General features: G+C 44.9%; 1 protein-coding gene across 1 annotated transcript; it reads left to right on the plus strand.

Moving 5' to 3' along the window:
- Nucleotides 1-207: 207 nt before the first annotated feature.
- On the plus strand, nt 208-17416 carry LOC147098486 (melanopsin-A-like; the record flags this gene model as incomplete). The annotated part of the gene is made up of 5 exons (XM_085969984.1): nt 208-318; nt 8315-8478; nt 12997-13158; nt 13380-13487; nt 15839-17416. Coding segments are annotated over 5 exons (585 nt in total), but the record flags the coding sequence as incomplete, so codon positions are not given.
- Nucleotides 17417-20405: the final 2989 nt, after the last annotated feature.

A 20405-nucleotide genomic window follows, 5' to 3' on the forward strand; every position in this document is an offset into this window, starting at 1 on the left:
CATACACATCATTAAACTAACCCAATGTTAATGAAGCTTGAGGCTAGACATTAACCCTCTAATAGACAGCCCTGCCTCAGTTACTGACGCTGCCCTTCTCCCCTCTCCCTGCAGGCTGCGAGCTGTACGCTTTCTGCGGCGCCCTCTTTGGGATCACCTCAATGATCACGCTGGTTGTAAATGCCGCCGACAGGTATTTTGTGATCACCCGACGCCTGGCCTCCATCGGAGTTCTGTCTAAGAAGCGAGCTGTCCTCATTCTGCTGGGGGTCTGGCTGTACTCGCTGGCCTGGAGCCTGCCTCCTTTCTTTGGGTGGAGTAAGTACTGAATGATGCTGTCAGGGAAATGCAGACGTTAGAATGTTTTATACGATATGTAATTAAATTCCTGCATTCATTGTTTCTTGGTGTGTCAAGCTTCATCACTGGACAGATACCTTGAAGGTCATTTTCAACTATCCGCCAGAGTGTAAAGATTATGTTCCTGATCTGGCTTCCTCACAGAAAACGCCCGATTTCTCAACAATGGGAGGGAAAATCAGACAGTTTCTATAACAGACACCTGACCCATGATGCAAGTTTTACGCTCCAATCATAAAAGTTGAAAAATTACCCTCTTTAAATCCAACAGGACATGGCAGATTCATTCTCTGCCTCTCCCTCACTCTCTGCCTCTCTCTCTCTCTCTGTGTGGCTCTCTCTCTCTCTCTCTGTCTGTCTCTCTCCCTGACTATCAGTACTACCCCACCCCCATAAGGTTCTGCCTTCCTCTCCTGAAGGTGCTGATGAGAGCACTGGTAGTTGTCCCTAATCACTGTTGCATAAGTCCAGACAGTGTGTTGGCAGGCTATTCTGTCAGAGGCTGGATTCACATCCGTACAAACAGCAGGTTCAATTAGCAGGTCGTTGAATGTAAATATACTTCTTCGGTCAGGTTTGTAATCTTAGCCACAACAGTCCCTGCTGAACTGATCATATCCCAGTTTGAGTTCACCTGGGCTCTAACTCAATGCAGGTGGTTAAGTTAAAGAGAAAACCTTGCATTTACATGGTACTTTTCATTTCCTCAGGACATCCCAAAGCACTTCACGGTCAATGAATTATATTGAAGTGTAGTCACTGTTGTTATGTAGGCGAGCACAATAGCCATTTTGTGCACAGCAAGGTTCCATAAACAGCAATGAGATAAATGAGCAGTTAATCTGTTTTGGTGGTGATAGTTGCAGGCTAGATATTGACCAGGACACCAGGAGAACTTCCTGCTCTTCCTTGAATAGTCTTTTACATCTACCTGAACAGGCAAAGGGGACCTGAGTTTAATACATCATCCAAACACAAAGGGGGAAAAATTGGGTTGCTTTGCCCCTCCCGTTAGTGCCGTAAGAGGGTGCTAGTAGCTAGCGCCCGGATGTGGCGCCACCCACGAAATTCAGCGGGAGGTTAGCGCCGGCAATGATGTCATAACCGTGCGCAGTGACCCGCTCGCGATCTTCAGGAGCGCCCCCTAACTTACTGCCAGACGCTATGTCCGACGGGGTCAAGGAGGCCTACCTGTGGCCAGGGAGGCGCTATTTAAAGGTGCGGAGCGGAGCGACCATTTTTGTTGCTGGTCGCTTGCCAGCACCTGCCTGCACTCCCGTCCCAGGCCTCCTGAACTGCCCCCCCCCCCCACCCCGGCAGAGTGCCGGCTGTGCTCCATGAGCCCGGCACTTCTCTTGAGTGCCGGGCTCTTTTGCCGGCACTCCCGATCCCCGGGGGCCCAGCTGGGCCCCGGGTCGTGCTGCACAAGGCCCCTCCCCTTTAAGAAGGGGAGGAAGGCCTGCAATACTGCGGCGCGACGTGAGAGTTGGCAGCCTATTCAATCACGAGGCCATTACAGCCAAGCCTGGTCTAGTCCTCGTTCTTTGAGTGAGCGCAATCTCCCAGTGGTTAGTACAAAGTGTAAGTTTCAGAAAACAGCCCCTGTGAAAATGGGAAAAAAGAAACCTAACATTGTATTATTAAACCTAGAAGAGGTCATCGCCGGTCAGCTGACATGGATTTGGCAGAACCGTTTGGTGCACAATAATTAAACATTGTGCCTCTGAAACCCAAATGGGCAACTATTTGCTGACCCAGCATCTGGTTGAGCATCTAAAGTCAAGAAAAATAAATCGAAAAATGTGCATTGGGACAAAAGAAGTGATCCTTGAGCAGAGGTGCCCTCTCCCTGATGGAAGGGTGGCGGGCGGGGCACCCTCCTTTAGACAGTCGAGGTGGGGAACTGTTTATCCAGAAATACATAGAATCACACAGCACAGAAGGTGGCCATTCAGCCCATCATGCCTGTGCCAGAATCACACAGCCATTTTAACACTGTTAGTTCAGGTCACTTCCATTTCTAAGTGCAGGTGGAGCACCTACTGCACTGGCCTTTAGTAAAAACACAATCTAGTGGATCACTCATATTACATCTCTGCTGGTCCCACCTCAGAGCCTCATTCATAAAGCTTTTCAGTCCACTTAAAAGTTTTAAAAATATATATTTTGGGTGGAAATATTGTACACCAAAGCATCAAAATGTTTGATATCTGTCCACGTAGTCAGATATGTATATCGGTACTAAAAGAATAAAGCAGGTAGACAAGAATAGAAGCCCATGCGAGAAACCCCGAACCTGGTCTGAGCATCGCAGCCTTAACAAAGGAGTGAAATTTTGAAACTTGGAACACTTTCATCTTTGGATTAGAATCCAACCTGCACCGAGAGGATCAATTCTTCAATTCTTCCCCCCGGCCTCCCATGTTAAATGGACACGAACATTTATACCCTGTAAAATAATGTATTATTCTACTGCTAGGGTAGTTGAGTGTCCCTTTGAGACTACACGGTGCGATTGATGGGATTAGTTCGACATTGGGCTGCGGACCAGAACCATGGCTTTTTTGTGGGAAGATCAAATAAAAAGCTGAGACATTCTGGTTCCAGCATTAAGTGTCATACAAAAATTCGCAATAGACCACTTGTAGCGTCTGAAGGGTTGAGGTATTGTTTTTAATATTAGATAGCTAGATAGATAGACACATAGATGGATGGATAGATAGATTGACACAGATGGATGGATGGATAGATTGACACATGGATGGATGGATAGATTGACACATAGATGGATGGATAGATAGATTGACACAGATGGATGGATGGATAGATTGACACATGGATGGATAGATAGATTGACACAGATGGATGGATAGAAAGATAGACACATGGATGGATGGATAGAAAGATAGACGGATGGATGGATAGAAAGATTGACACATGGATGGATGGATTGACACATGAATGGATGGATAGATTGACGCATAGATGGATAGAAAGATAGACACGTGGATGGATAGATTGACACATAGATGGATGGATGGATGGATAGGCACTGTACATGGATGAATGAAATGGTGCAGTGTCATGGACAGTATTCAGAACTGCTATATTATTGAGCCCAGATATAAGAATCACTGTTAATATAACTTACCATAGTTCAATGATGGTTGTCACATGTTCTATTCACACCACTCATTTGAAATGTAATTTTTAAATAAATTCATGTTTTTTTATTACTCTCCAATTACCATCGTTCCTCCTGAGGGAGCTCACTGTTGCTGGGGTAATATTGCACAGGTGCTAACCATCCTCTTGTGTGTCACTCTGAGCCCAGGCAGTGAATGTTGACAGATTAATCTATCATCAGAGGCATCACAGATGAGCCTAATCCTTTTCTGATGCCTACACACAAATGCTTTTTTTTTAAATTCTGAGGTGTGAGAAGATGTGAAAATGAGATCTAAAGTAACAACAGCAACTTGCATTTCTGTAGTACTCCTCACATACCGAACAATGTCTCCATGCAGTTTACAAGAAAGGTGGACACCAAACTATAGGGAAATCAGGAGTTAGGGAGAGGAAAAAGGGATCAAGGGATATGGGGAGAAAGCAGGGACAGGATACTGAATTTGGATGACCAGCCATGATCTCATTGAATGGCAGAACAGGCTCGAGGGGCCTAATGGCCTACTCCTGCTCCTATCTTCTATGTTTCTATGAAATAACGGCATAGTTAAAGAGAAAGGTTATAAGGCTTTTGAAAGCAGGAAGCAAGGTGGTCGTCGTCATACGTGTCTTCACACTGTTCCCTTTGGGGAACTGTATGAAGTGGTGGAAGGATTTCTGGCCGCGATTGACGCTCCTTCCGTGACCGCAGCCATTAGGGTGGTTAGTCCTATGGCGGGAGGGTTTTACGGGCTCCCACAACCCATACGAGGGGGGGGGGGGGCCACCCACACCCACGGACGCAAGTATCCCACTGGATGTCAACCCAGAATTTAGAGCTGGAGCTCCGACTCCACTTGTCGGGACTGTCTGGAGCGGGGTTCGAAACCCTACGCCTTCTGGCCCAGCAGCGGGGATGCTACCGCTACGCCAAAGGCCCACTCCTAGCAAGGTGGTAAAGTGGAAGGACTTTGAGAAGGAGTTCCCGAGGACTGGGGCATACAGCTGAAGGAACAATTGCTAATGGTGGAGCAGAGGGAGTGGGACATGAGACGTAGACTGGTGCCTAAGGAGTAGAGGATACGTTGGGGATGTACAGCTGGAGGAGATCACAGAGGTAGGGTGCAGACAGGCCATGGAGAGTTTCGAAAATGAGGACCTTACGATCAATCTGATGGGATACAGGAAGTTAGGCGAGATGTGGGGCTTTGTGTGGGAGAGGATGTGGGCCACAGAATTCTCGCCAAATGTCTCATGGAGGGTTAAGATAAAGAGGCTGCCAAGAAGAGAAGTTGATCCTTGAGATGATGAAAACGTAGACTACAGTCTTGGCAGCAGAGGGGAGGGTTAGGGCCAGAGGCGGACAATATTACAACTGCACTTATGAAGTCCCAACTGTCCAGCCTTTGGCCCTCCATTCACCATGACATTTCTGCAGCTACCGTTCTGCTCAACCACACCCTCACCACCACCTTTGATGCCCTAGTCCCGACTAAAACAATGACCCTCTCTCACCCTGGCCGTTCCCCCTGGTACGGCTCTCATTTTCGCTCCCTTAAGCCCAAGGGACGCAGACGTGAACGGATATGGCGGACAACTGGTTCAGCCATTCACCGCCAGATCTGGCTGGACCACATAAAGCATTATCGGGTCCTGCTTTCATCTGCCAAAATTGCTTGTATTCCAGAATCATTCTGGAATGCAAAGATAAACCCCGGCTCCTATTCTCTACGGCTAACTGTCTTCTTAAACCCCTCTCCCCTGCCTCCTCCACCCTCCCCTCTGACAACAAGTGTGAGGAGCTCATGGACTTCTTTGTCTCTAAGATTGAGACCATCCATTCAGCTGCCTCTGCCACTTCCCTTCCTTCCCCTAGCCCACAGGACCAAACTTGCTCTAAGGTTCCCCCCCTGCCGTAGTCCTGAACTCACATCTTTCTCCAGTTTCTCTCCGATCTCCCCTCATGACCTCTCTGCGCTCATCTTGTCCATGAGACCCACCTCCTGCTCCCTCGAGCCTATTCCCACCAAACTGCTGACCACCCAACTTCCTTTTCTGGCTCCCATGTTAGCTGACATTGTTAATGGTTCTCTCTCCTCAGGTACTGTCCCCCTCTCCCTCAAATCTACCGGCATCACCCCTCTCAAAAAACCAAGCCTTGACCCCTCCGTCCTTGCAAACTACCACCCCATCTCCAACCTCCCTTTCCCCTCAATTCCTTGAACGTGTTATCGCCTCCCAAATCCATGCCCATCTTTCCCGCAATTCCCTGTTTGAATCTCTCCAATCAGGTTTCCGCCCTTGCCACAGTACTGAAACGGCTCTCATCAGAGTCACAAATGACATTCTTTGTAACTGTGACAAAGGTAAACTATCCCTCCTCATCCTGCTTGACTTGTCTGCAGCCTTTGACATGATTGACCACTCCATCCTTCTCCAACGCCTCTCCACCGTCGTCCAGCTGGGTGGGACTGCACTCACCTGATTCCATTCTTATCTATCTAATCATAGCCGGAGAATCACCTGCAATGGCTTCTCTTCCCGCTCCCGGATCTATCCTTGGCCCCCTCCTATTTCTCATCTACATGTTGCCCCTTGGCGACATCATCCGAAAACACAGCGTCAGTTTCCACATGTACGCTGACGACACCCAGCACTACCTCTTCTCTCGACCCCTCCACGGTCTCTAAATTGTCAGACTGCTTGTCCGACATACAGTTCTGGATAAGCAGAAATTTTCCCCAATTAAATATTGGGAAGACCGAAGCCATTGTTTTCAGTCCCCGCCACAAACTCCGTTCCCTAGCCCCTGACTCCATCCCTCTCCCTAACATCTGTCTGAGGCTGAACCACACTGTTCGCAACCTTGGTGTCATATTTGACCCTGAAATGAGCTTCCGACCACATATCCGCAGCATAACTAAGACTGCCTATTTCCACCTCCGTAACATCGCCCGTCTCCGCCCCTGCCTCAGCTCATCTGCTGCTGAAACCCTCATCCATGCCTTTGTTACCTCTAGACTTGACTATTCCAATGCACTCCTGGCTGGCCTCCCACATTCCACCCTACGTAAACTTGAGGTCATCCAAAAGTCGGCTGCCCATGTCCTAACTCGCACCAAGTCCCGTTCACCCATCACCCCTGTGCTCGCTGACCTACATTGGCTCCTGGTTAAGCAGCGCCTCGATTTCAAAATTCTCATCCTTGTTTTCAAATCCTTCCATGGCCTCACCCTTCCTATCTCTGTAATCTCCTTCAGCCCCACAACCCCCGGAGATATCTGCGCTCCTCTAATTCTGCACTCCTGAACATCCCTGATTATAATCGCTCAACCTTTGGTGGCCGTGCCTTCTGTTGCCGAGGCCCTAAGCTCTGGAATTCCCTGCCTAAACCTCTCCGCCTCTCTACCTCTCCTTCCTCCTTTAAGACGCTCCTTAAAACTTACCTCTTTGACCAAGCTTTTGGTCACCTGCCCTAATTTCTCCTTAGGTGGCTCGGTGTCAATTTTTTTAGTCTTAAAATACTCCTGTGCAGCGGCTTGGGATGTTTTACTACGTTAAAGGTGCTATATAAATACAAGTTGTTGTTGTACAGAGATGTTAAAGAGCAGTCTTGGGAGCAGATTGGATGTGGGTAGGATGCTTAACTCCGACTCGAGAAGGATGACAAGGTTTTGCACTCCAGGCTAAGCATGAAGTGGCAGCCACGAAGGTCGATGGAGTCTAGGCCGGTGTCATGGAGGTGCTGCCTGAAGTCAAAATGGATGCCTTTGGTTTTACAGACATTAGGCTGGAAGAAGTTACAACTTCTCCAGAGCTTTGTGTCAAACAAAAAGTTGGAAGGCAAGGCAACAGCGATGGGATCAAAGTTGGAGACGAGGAGGCAAAACTGAGGGTCATCTTATGTTAAACCGAGAGCCCCGTCTGCCCTCTCAGGTGGACATAAAATCTCCCAAGGCATTATTTAAAGAGCAGGGGAGTTCTCTCAGTGCCCTGGTCAACATTTATCCCTCAACCAACATCACCAAAACAGAATATCTGGTCATTTGTCTCATTGTTGCTTGTGTGACATTGCTGTGTTCAAACTGGCTGCCACATTTCCCTACATTTCAAAAGTGACTACACTTCATAAAAAGTGCTTCATTGACTGTGCGATATAAAATAGAGAAAGATGGAGCAATTTTTGATGGCCTCAACACCACAGCAATTTTCTGAATGCTTCAAGATCATAACTGGGATTGTCCCCTGTGTTAAACACTTTAGCCTGGTTATTTTCACACTCCTTGATCATTTTTCTGTTTTCTTCAGTACAGCCATAAGTGAACTCGCACCAAGAAGAGTAAGAGTGTCCTATAGAAGTGACATTTCTATCATTCTAATTTGCTAAACAGTGAATTGATAAACTCTTTCATCAGCCTGTGAACATCACTTGTGTGGAGGTTGTGGCAGCATTTTACATTTAGAAGAAGGGGTAAATAATTTTGGAATCGGACAAAAACAAAAGCTCTAAACTGAGATGGTTCCCCAGTTTTTGTAATTTTTATTCATAAATCCAACTTGCATGGTCTTTCCTGTAAAACACGGGAATTCCTGTAGCTAGGCGATGGTTGGCTTTGGCTGCTCTGAAGCTGGTGCTGTACGCAATGTGTATATGACACTGGCTGCTCGATGCACAGCAACACCTACATTACTGATCAGCATAACGATGCCTCAAAATGGCAGCGCCATCATTTCGATGTTTGCCTGAAAGACAGATTACTCACAGTGTCTACTTGCTTGTTGTGTCTAGGTGCCTGAAGGATTGATGACCTCCTGTACCTGGGACTACATGACATTCACCCCATCTGTCCGGGCTTACACCATGCTGCTCTTCTGCTTTGTCATCTTCATTCCTTTGGGAATTATCATCATCTGCTACATCTTCATCTTCCGTGCCATTCTGTCCACCAACAGGTGAGGTCAGCATGCGATTGAGCCCCATAGCAAGCAGCTTCTTCCTGTGTATTCAGTGCACGTTGGGAGAGTGTTAATGCAACGCTAGCTGTCATTCTTAGCATTTCACTCTTTAACAACTCCAGGGTTTATTTTTGGGAATCTGTACCCTCTCTGTTCCCTCTGGAATGCCCATGACCAACACAGTTTCCGAATCCCGTAAAATTCAATTTGCGGCTTCTCCAACCTAACTTCTGATTGTGCCTAACTTTGATAAACATAAACTTCAAATTTCCATCAACTTTCTGCAGCTGGGCCTCCAACTCTAACTCGGCTCTCAAATCATTGAAACTTAATTTTCACATTTTTGCAACTCCGCTTGTAACTCACTCCATTCCTTGTTAATTCAGGTTTTAATTGTTTGAAGTTCAAACTCACTGAGCTATCCCCTCTCTATCCCAATTTAAACAGTGCTGTCAGTCTTTCAATATCCCGACATAAAATTACCAGGACATAAAATAAAAACAGAAAATGCTGGGAATACTCAGCGGGTCAGGCAGCATCTGTGGAGAGAGAAACAGAGTTAACGTTTCAGATCGATGACCCTTCGTCAGAACTGGAAAAAGCTGGAGATGGAGCAGGTTTTTAAGCAAGTGCAGGGGCAGGGAAAGGGGGGAGGGGAGGAAAGAACAAAAGGGAAGGTCTGTGATAGGATGGAAGGCAGGAGAGATTAAGAGACATTAAGAGTGCAAGGCAAAAGGAGATGGTAATGGGACAAGTTAAGAAACAAAAGATGGCTCTAGATGAAGTGTAAATGGCGCTGGCAGAAGGCGAGACAGCTGCCATGTGGAAGAGAGAAAAAAATTACCAGGTCATCCTGGATTTTGAAAATCTGACCCCTAAAATGTAAAAAGGAACGTTCAGTCAATTACAAACTGAACCGGTCACATAACATTGTTCACACTTGAGTTATGTAGTGTGCTCTCACAACCCTGTAACCAACCAAACTTGCAACACTGTATTGGGATTGATTTGATAGCTTTAGATGTTAAACTCTCTATTAGGCACAATGACTGGATTTACAGGGGCAGCCACCAAACGGAAACCTAAACAAAGAATATAATTTTTGTCACCGTAAGCCTCTACCAGTACATTTGAGAAGGGATGGGGAAGGCCCTTAGCATACAGGACCGAGAAGTGCAGGACTTGGCCTGGAGTTTCCGCTTTGGGGGCAATTGCCGAATCGGGCACAAATTGCACCCGAAATTGCGCTCGTTTTCAGAAGTATTTTTTTTCTCTCAAGTTTCCACTCGAACTCATTTGCATATCACCAAACGCAAAATCTGCCATGAACTATCGCAATCGGGCAGTGCTTTAGAACAGAATTTTTTTTTAAATGTTGCTTTAAAAAATGTCCCTTGATATATTTAAGAGCGGTAACCTGGAGCAGTTTGATTAACACAGCTGAAAATGGGTTTATCACAAAGAATAAGCATTTTTAATCAGTGTCCACCACCAGTGAGTAGACCAATTTTAAATAACTGAAAATGACTTTAAAAAGCTATACAGAACCATTTACTAGTTACATTGGTGTACAATAGTCAGTTTCTTAGTAAATTAAAAAACAAATTATATTCAAAAGCTTTTAAGACCTGCCTATTCGTGTCCTTGCGCCTAAAAAAACAGCTTAATTTTTAGAGCCTCCTCGAAGGACCGCAAACGGGCGCAATTAGCGGAAACTCGCCATGGTGATTCATTTAATCCAGGGGGGCATGGCCAGTGCTGTGGGCGGGGCCAGCTTCCAACACAATATTTTTAAAAATCCGCGCAAAAGATCGGGGAAACTCGATTTGCGCTGAACATAATTTATGTTTAAAATTGCGCGATCTTTTGCGCTGGTTTGCCCGATTTTGGGTGAATTGCGCTGATAAAAACAGCACAACTGAGCGGAAACTCCAGGCCCTTATGTTGTAGGGGGAGACGTCCTTCTTGGGAGATGTTTACGACGCAATTTTTCTCCTGCGGTAAGGAAATATGAAAGACCTATAATGCGGGGATACTGTATTTGTCCAGGAATGGAGCAAAGCATCTCCCCCTATGCCTAGTAGTTCTTTGCCCCTTTTTCTCCTGTCATCATTGTTTCTTGTTTCCAGTCATTGGCCCAGAAATTCGGGTCCCAATGCGTGAGTACGCACGGGGTACTCACGCGTAGGCCCAACGAAAGTGCCGGTTTTGTGCATGCACTGTGCGCATGCGCGGGAAACCGGCACTTCCGTTCCCCTGAAAGAAGGGGTTCAGAGGTGGAACGCGTGCGCCGGAGAGGCGGCGCGTGCGCATCGAACTTACGTTTTTTTTGCCGGTTTCTCCAGGAAGGTAAGTCTCCAGAAGTTAGACATGTAAAAAGCAGTCGCAAGGCCTGCTTTTAACAAGGTAAGTGGTGAATTAATTAAAATTAAAACATTTTTTCCACAGGTTTATTATTTTTAAATACTTTAAAGAAAGGTAAGTTTATTTTTAGCCCCGTTAGAAAATGTAATTATTTTTTTCAAAAATTTAAATTATTGTTTAAAATAGTTATTTCATGTAATTTATGGTTTATTTTAAAAATGTGATGTTTTTTTAAAATTTATTTGAAGTTTTAGTGATGTTTTGGGGCTTATAGTATTTATAGGTTTGACAGATCTTCCTGTCAAACTTATGAATGAAGCATTCCCTGCTACCATTGGCTCTCCATGGCCCACGTGATCCCAGGGGACGCATCAAACTAACTGCGCCCCTGGGATACACAAGCACTGCGCGCCGGCAGTTGTAGGAGGCCCAGGATCGCAATTCCACGCGGGCCCACAGCTCAACGGCCGGCGCGCAAGGTAAGTGCAGGTCGGGGGCTTGCACCCGTGGGAAGCCCCCGACCCGAATTTCTGGACCATTATGTTAGTTAAATGCAGCAGTACTTTTGGAATAATTATACCACACCTTGTGATATTGATCTTCTTTGGCCAATGACATCCAATGTTTAGATTGTTGAATGTTTCACCTTATATCTAAAAAAAAAATCCTTTTATTCATAAAAAAGTGTCTAAACCTCTAAATTTCTCCAACTTTGTCTATCTTTACCAACTCTTTGTATTCAACTCCTCCCTTATTAATTCAATTCCAATACTCTAAGTCTCATTACCTTGACTTCCAACTCGTTTACAACTCAATTTCCAACTCTCATCTCTGTGTGTTCCTTTTCTTTATAAAGAACTCAAATTACATTCCGTGTGGATTGTCCAGATCATTCATTCATACTGACTTCTACTGCGAGTTATCATGGTCCACTTTCAGGTCACTTGGGGGGTTTGTGTGGCAGTGTGAAGTCTAGATTGGTACCACATGCAGATATGGTGCACAAATTTCATTCTCTCCTTCTTCATTAATCTTTATATATGAGGGTAAATTTCACAACCCTCTGCTCCTGGAGCACGGAATGGACAATTGTTTGGAGGCCCAACTCGTGGTGCTCCTGATTTTGGGTGGTTAACGCTATAGAGCCTTGCAAAATTTACCCTGTAGTGTCTAGGTGACCATCAATATGGACTACAACAATGCCATATTCTGTCCAACCGTGGCTCAGTGGGCAGCACTCTCGCCTTTGAATCAGAAGGTTGTGGGTTCAAGTTCCACTCCAGAGACTTGAGCACAAAAATCTAGGTTGACACTCCAGAGCAGTGCTGAGGGAGTGCCGCACTGTTGGAGGTGCCGTCTTTCAGATGAGACGTTAAACATAGAAACATAGAAGATAGGAGCAGGAGTAGGCCATTCGGCCCTTCGAGCCTGCTCCGCCAGTCAACGAGATCATGGCTGATCATCCAAACCCTAGCATCCGGCCCCTACACCGACAGCCATCCCACCCAAGCCCTATCCCCGTAACCCCGTAACCCCACGTATTTAATCCCCCCTAACACTAAGGGTCAATTTTTTTATCATGGCCAATCAACCTAACCCGCACATCTTTGGACTGTGGGAGGAAACCGGAGCACCCGGAGGAAACCCACGCAAACATGGGAAGAATGTGCAAACTCCACACAGACAGTCACCCGAGGCCGGATTTGAACCTGGGTCCCTGGGCGCTGTGAGGCAACAGTGCTAACCACTATGCCATCGAGGTCCCGTCTGCCATCTCGGGTGGACGTAAAAGATCCCACGGCACTATTTGGAAGATGAGCAGGGGAGTTATCCCCGGTGTCTTGGCCAATATTTATCCCTCAATCAACATCACTAAAACAGATTAGCTGGTCATTATCACATTACTGTGTGCAAATTGGCTGCCACGTTTCCTACATTACAACAGTAACTAGTACTTCATTGGCTGTAAGGCGCTTTGGGACGTCCGGTGGTTGTGAAAGGTGCTATAGAAATGCAAATCTTTCTTTCTTTCTATGAATACATAAAGCTAATGCAGGTCACATTTATCATTTGCCCACTTCTTCACTAATGTTCCCATTTTGGATCTTTGTGGAATTTGACTCAAACAAAACAAGTTTTTATTTTCAACAGGGATGTAGAGAAAATTGGAGGAAACACCAACAAGGAATCCCAGAAACGATTTCAGAGGATAAAGCATGAGTGGAAAATGGCCCAAATTGCTTTGATAATCATCCTGCTTTATGTCATCTCCTGGTCCCCATGTTCCACAGTGGCCCTCACTGCTTTTGCTGGGTATGTACACTTACTATTGTGTTTTCCTACTAATTGCTGGAACACTCTGGGTGCGTTTACACCACAACCGTAGTATCCATCTGAAGTGATTTCAGCTCCGCACCAATGCTTAACTGGCACTGTAAATCTGGAGTCAGGGCCCAAATGAGAAGTGAGACTCCTTGACGGCTCTCTGTACCTTTGAGTGTTGCTGCATATTCATTTACACTCTGTATTTCTAGGTACGCCAGTTTCCTCACACCTTACATGAACTCTGTCCCAGCTGTGATTGCTGAGGCCTCTGCCATTCACCGTCCAATCATCTATGCTGTCACTCATCCCAAGTACAGGTAAGGTTTTTTCTATTGTTCCTTGTAATTCAGTCGGGATGATGGAGCAGAGCCCAATAGGTGCGGTAGTGTAGTGGTTATGTTACTGGACTAGTAATCCTGAATTAATAATCCAGAGAACGTGAGTTTAAATCTGCTTTAGCCTCACCTCATCCTATCTCTGCAATTTCCTCCAGCTCTATAACCTTCGCCCCATCCCAAACACTCAACTCCTCTGACCCTGGCCTCTTCTGCGGACTCCCTCCCTTCGTCTCACCATTGAAAGTCAGTCCTTCAGCCACCTCGGGCCTATCCTCTGCCATTCCCTCCCTAAATCTCTATCTCTTCCTTAACGAACCTTCTTAAAACTTATGTTTTCAACCAAGCTCTCTTCATCACCCCTCCTAATCGCCCCGTCGCTGGCTCAGCACCTGTTGTCTTTGTGTTAGTCCTGTGAAGTGTCCTGGGATTCGTTTTAGATTAATGGTGCTACATAAATGGAAAGTGTTGATGTCGTAAGTGATTTTCTCTTTATTTCCGTCCTCTGGGAAAGCATCTAACATTCACAGGCTGTTTTCCCTTGATGGCATGAGTAAAATTAAGAATGCCTGACTGACTGCAGTCTGTCGCGCTCCTGTCTGCTGCTCTTAAATAGGTAACTTCCAAAATATTTAGTGGCTGTGAAGAGAAAGTTTACACAAAGTTATCACTCGTTAAAAGAATGTTGGTCTCAATACTCAAGATCTTGTACAGTCCCCAACATTTGGCTGCATTCCTGCTCTAGGGCTGGACTGATAACGAGGCTGATATTTCCAGTCTGAGTTCATGACCCATCAGCAGAGAAGTTTCCTGTGAGTTCAGCAGAGATACAACTGAGCCAAGTAACACCAAGGACAAATCAAAATTGAAAAGCAATGATTCGGGCATCTTTGAGAAGGTAATGAGCTGGCTTTAAGTAGCAACAGCTAAGGATAATGAGATGCAACTCATTGAGGGTAAACTGTAACTCAATTTTACCTGCGAATTGCATTCAGCCTCGACTGAAATAATGTGTGATGAACTATGAGACCTGTAGAGGGAGCTCTTGCTAGGAGTATTTGACTCCGAGTTGTTGAGTAATAAAGGGGGTAATTCTGAATTTGGGCGATAGTGTAAAACGGGCACTATTAGATCAGACGCCTGTTCTGCATCTTTCCCAATTTTCAGGAGAGATGTACAACGGGTGGCTGATCCAATACAGCCCGTATTACACTATCAACCAGTCAGAATTACACCCGAAGTGTAAGACTTGTAAAGGGAGGTCTTATTGGAAGTTCTGTAGCTTAGTGAACAGTGCAAGAAACTTAAGTACTGCCTGATGCTGTAACAGGTGAATAACTCAACTTGCGATGTTGAAAAGTATACTTGTTCTTTTGGATTTATGTCAAAGCTGTATAGGCCCTGAAATTCCTCCGGGGTTCTGCCAGTTTCCTACCATAACTCTGGCAACAGACCCCATGGGAATCGGGGACTAATATTTGTACCAGGGCCAGAGCGGATTGCTTATGTGGCACTTTGACACGGAGCCCTCACATTCCGGCCAGAGTCAGCCAGTCAGTCAGTCAATCAATCAAACCTGCCCTGTTCAGGTGCGATTCACTGAAGCTTCAACAGTGGAGATCGCTTCCCTGGGTAGCGCTGCACCATTGACCGCTTCAAAAAGAATGAGATAGTCACCCTGAGAAGTAAGTGGGGAGAATCTTTTATTGTCATGTAAATAACTGGGAAAAAGAAGGAAAGATCAGATAAGTAAAGTAAATCAATAAGGTGAAATAATCCACCCCAGCTCACTGCTATGAGGCTTCTTTCTGCCATTTTGGAATATGTAATAACGGTCTCGGGGTAAGTTGTCAGACCTGTCCTTTCAGCTGCTGCATGGTGCTTGCCACGAGGAACTCGAGACGGAGAGAGGGAAAACAAAAGTATAGAATAGGCTGCGACACACAGCCCAGAAGCAGTTATCTTTAACAATGTATGTTAAATTTATTAGACAGGGTCTTGGTGCTGTGCCTAAACAAATGTAATGCATGGGGATCAAATGAAGGATTTATCAAAGCTTCTTGGAGGAGAACAAACTTTAAGGTTTGATTTGGATCATCGCTTGATTTGCAATGAAGCATTGAAGGATCAGCTGATTTTATTTTTTCTTCATTCATTTATGGGATGTGGGCGTCGCTGGCAAGGCCAGCATTTATTGCCCATCCCTAATTGCCCTTGAGAAGGTGGTGGTGAGCTGCCCTCTTGAACTGCTGCAGTCTGAGGAGCAGCAATCTCTTGAGGTTCATGGTCTCAGCATCTTTTAATTTCAACAATCTGGACTGCTTTCTTTTCAGACATCTTCTGACATGGACAACATCTCGATGGTTGAAGTGAGTCCTAGAGATGATGGGAGACTCCCTCCCAAGGTACATAACAACCCGTTCTGTTAGTTAAAGGAATAAAGAATGGAGCTGGTTCTGCATGTACTGTAAATAACAAACATGTTCCAAAATGTTCCCATGAGGAAAGCGCCCAGTTGCCCAAAATGTGTGAGGTCGTATCTTTGTGGTCATCTTCTTAAAAATTGGACAGTTTATGAGCTACCCTCTTCATTGGTTTAATGACAAATCATTATCTTCAACTGTTGTGTCCAAACAGCTGACCCAGTTCCTGTGTGTAATCTGTATCACGTTCCCTACATCAACAGCACGCCAGCAAAGTTTTGTGTTTTTGTACATTACACATTGGTACACCTCAGTGTGTCCTGTACTCTGGGGACTCAGTCACGAACACACACACATCAATGAACCAGTGTAGTTCGCGATCTACACCACGGATACACACCTGTAACGCCTCGGTAGGGTAGCTGAGCTGACTTATTGTCCTATAAGAACTTGTTTGTTTCAATATTGCTCTAGCATTGATGATTTTGAAACTAAAATGTTTTGCAACTGTGCTGTTTTTTCTCGTGTATGAATGTGGAACTTTTAAATCCCAACACGTTGGCATAGAGCGATGGATGGTGGTGAAACTGTATTTTGGATCATCAACAGATGGCGTCACGGGATTTTTGGGAGCTTTACTAAAATCAGGTCAGCCATGATCTTATTGAATGGCGGAGCAGGCTCGAGGGGCCGATTGGCCTACTCCTGCTCCTATTTCTTATGTTCTTATGTTCTTGTGATTATTCATAAGAGAACAATAGGCGGCAATTTTTCACCATTTCCAAGAGTGAGATGTAGCTTACACAAATGGCTAAGGTACTAATGCAGAAATTAGTGTTTGTGTTACTACTTGCCAAATACTTGGGTTACATTCCTCTGTCCCTTGTTCTAACGCAGGTCTTTACCCATTTATCTATAGAGCAGTCACTTCAGGGCATATTGAGATGTAGAGGCCTCTGTGTTGGTGATGTAAGACTCACAATATGGGGCACATTGAATGTACAAGCTATTGGGCGAAAGATACAGTGACTTGGTAAACCCCCAGCACTACCATAAACCTGAAGCAGACTGCATGTTGCTGTTTTTCGGTATTTGGTGTATGTCCCTGTCATTGTCCTATTGTTGTATTAAAGAGGCATTGGCCCAGATTTTGCGGTGGTAATGATGGCGAGCTGTCAGCGTACGCTGTCATTATCCCTCTGAGACTGACCGTAACTTCAGGATTTAGCGCATGCGCATCAAACGCGGAAATCCTGAAGTTGCGATCAGTCATTCCCTGCTCCACCATAGGCTGCGCTGTGGACTCCCATAGCCGGCAATCAGTGAAATCAGTTGAACGGACAAAAACTTAAGCTTGTCCGCTCTAATATTGCTGTTAAACACCCCATTAAAAGTTAAGCCTTGATGGAATAGGTGTACCTGGAATTTTAATGGCGTATTGGCTGCAGAACAACCGTTCGGGCCCTGAAAAGCTATATTTGATATATGATGGAAAATTACTAGATTTTTAAAATATTTTTTTTTTAATTTAATTTGTTTGATATTTCAGCTTCCACCTTAGCCCCGTGTGTATGTCCCAATCTTTATTTCGTTCTCTGTAAAAAAAAAATAAAAAGTGAATTAAATCAGTGCTTTTTATTTCCTGGTTTGCTGGCTGCGGGAAGTCTTCAATGTGATTGGCTGCTTAAACAGCTTGATGACATCACAGCGGCTCTGCACTGGGGATTCCCTTTTGACAGCGCTACAATCAATTTAACATCGAGAAAGCTTAAGTTTTCGGCACAGAGATCGCGCGATCTTTGTGGGCAGCTTTCTTCGAGGTCCGCGGTGATCGCCGTCACTTCGCTGCTGACCGCAAATTTAGGACCATTGTAGTGGTACATTGGCAATTTCAGGCAGCCTTATTGCTTGGGTTAGTTGCTTTGATAACTAAGCTTAATTTGACGTACATTGCTGGTTTCTTCTGCCATCACTTGCAATGTGAGTTTCAGATTTTTATTCCATGTAAAACTTTACACAGAGGCAAAAAGATTTTACATTCAATATGATTGATAAAACATTACATAAATCCATCACCAGTTGTGTAATTGTGGATCTTGTTATTTATTAATCGTCATTAAAAAAAAATTCAGTCTCAGGATGTGGGCGTCACTGCCAAGGCCGGCATTTATTGCCCATCCCTAATTGCCCTAGAGAAGGTGGTGGTGAACCTCCTTCTTGAACCGTTGCAGTCCGTGTGGTGAAGGTGCCCCCACAGTGCAGTTAGGTAGGGATGCCAAGGTTTTGACTCTGCGACGATAAAGGAATGACGATATAGGTCCAAGTCGGAATTCTGGGGGAGTGTTCCGGTCCCTCATAATATCCGGAAGGTTACAGTCTAGTTAAACTTATTGAAAGTGCTATCTGGAGGATGGTAACATCTTCAAGTCGTTCCTTTCCTTTAGGGAGAGATAGTCTGCACCTTTAGACCCAATTAAGCATCTTATAGGATTCAGCTATCTCTAACTTTAGTTGAAGGTGAACGTCTGGGGAATGTGCCTGATCCGGGGTAGCCCGAAAAGGGCTAGGACTAGTAATTATCCCTTCAACCTCACCCCTTCCATCTCCCTCTCTCCGCTACCCTCGCTCCCTGTCCTCTCTATCTCCCTCCATACCGTCTCTCTGCCTCACTCTCTCTGTTCTCCCTCAAGTCTCCCCTCTCACCTTTCCCCTTTTCTCTCACACCCTCCCCTCTTTCTCTCCCTTGCCTGCCCACTTCCTCCCTCTCCCGCCCTCCCCAGCATCTCTCTTTCCCTCCTTCCCCCTTCACTCTCTCTCCTCGCCTGGTATCAGCACTAAAGAGTTACCACAGGGTTCAGGAAAGTGGACGGCTCATTCTAAAAGAGGATAGAAGTTGTTGGCTCAGTTGAAGGCTTTTTAAAAAAAATAATACGTGTCTTTCTCACAGGCGTGGCTGGTGTCCTGCCCTCGGGTTGGGTCTGGACAACAATCAGTGGGGAAGGCAGAAAGAGGCAGGGGCAGAAACACTACTTGGGGACATCTCCTGTCCTTTCCACCTCAGCACCAGTGGGCCAAACAAATCCTACAAAATACATCCTTATAAAAAAAATTAAATAAGCAGAATCATATCACAGCATTGGGCTCAGTGGTCAATCATTAACCGTGCATTGTCACGTGTCACTTCTGCCTCCAGTTTCACCTCTGACCAGATCACTGATATTTTCATTTAAAGAGATGGGGTAAAGTTTCCGTTTTTGGCGAAATCGGCAATCTGGGCGCAAATTGCGCTCACAATTACACTAGTTTTCTGAATGGAATTTTTTTCCTCAACTTTCCGCTCAATCTCATTTGCATATTGTCGAACGCAAAATCTTCCATGAACCGGCGCAATCTGGCAATGTTTTAGAATGCCATTTTTTTAAAGAAAATTTGCATTAAAAAATGTATTGATGTATTTAAGAGCGGTAACCTGGAGCAGTTTTATTAATACAGCTGAAAATGGGTTTATCACAAAGAATAAGCATTTTTAATCAGAGTGTCTCGTCCACCACCAGTGAGTAACCTGATTTTAAATAACTGAAAATGACTTTTAAAAAAAACTATACAGAACCATTTACTAGTTTCATTGGTGTACAGCAGTCAGTTTCTTAGTAAAATAAAATATTTTTACTATTTAATAGCTTTTAAAACATGCCTATTCGTGTCCATGCATCTAAAAAAAAAGTTACATTTTAAGAGCCTCCTCGTAGATCCAGAAATGGGCACAATTAGCGGAAACTCGCCATGGGGATTAATTTGATCTGGGGGGCGTGGCCAGTTTTGTGGGCGGGGCCGACTTCCAGCACGATGGTTTTTTAAACCAGCGCAAAAGATTGCGAAAGCTAGATTTGCACTAGATGTAACTTGCGTTTAAATTTCCTCGATCTTTAATCTGGTTTGTCCGATTTTGGGTGAATTGTGCTGGAAGCCAGTGCAATATAGCGAAAACGCCAGACCATTGTTTTTAAGGAGAGGGTTAATTAGACGGTCTTGAAGTCTCTCTTTATATTGTAAAATGGAGGAAAGACTTGCATATGTATAGCACCTTTCATGACCTCAGGACGTCCTAAAGTGCTTTACAGTCAATGAAATGTTTTTGAAGTGTAGTCACCATTGTAATGTAGGAATATTAACTTTTAGCTTTCGCCTGTTAAGTGAGACTCTGTTAGAAGAATGAAAGTGTAATCATTAGACGGGCTTGCTTTATTTTATTAATTATAGATGCAATGACAATCAACGGTCAGTAAACCTAATTTAAAAATATTCCAGTCAGAGAGTTGTAGTTGATAACAAATTATTGCATAGACACAGAGCAAGCTGAAATGCTCCCTCTGAAGATAAGCACCTGCCTGAGAAATACCATAGATCCGGAAAGTTAGGCAGTGTAACCAAGCCGGGGAGTTCTTAAAAAAAAAAGAACTCGTTAGCACTAAAGTTA

Source organism: Somniosus microcephalus, chromosome 29 (assembly GCF_052327205.1).
Source record: "Somniosus microcephalus isolate GS21.2 chromosome 29, FLI_Smic_1.0, whole genome shotgun sequence".
Taxonomy (NCBI): Eukaryota; Metazoa; Chordata; class Chondrichthyes; order Squaliformes; family Somniosidae; genus Somniosus; species Somniosus microcephalus.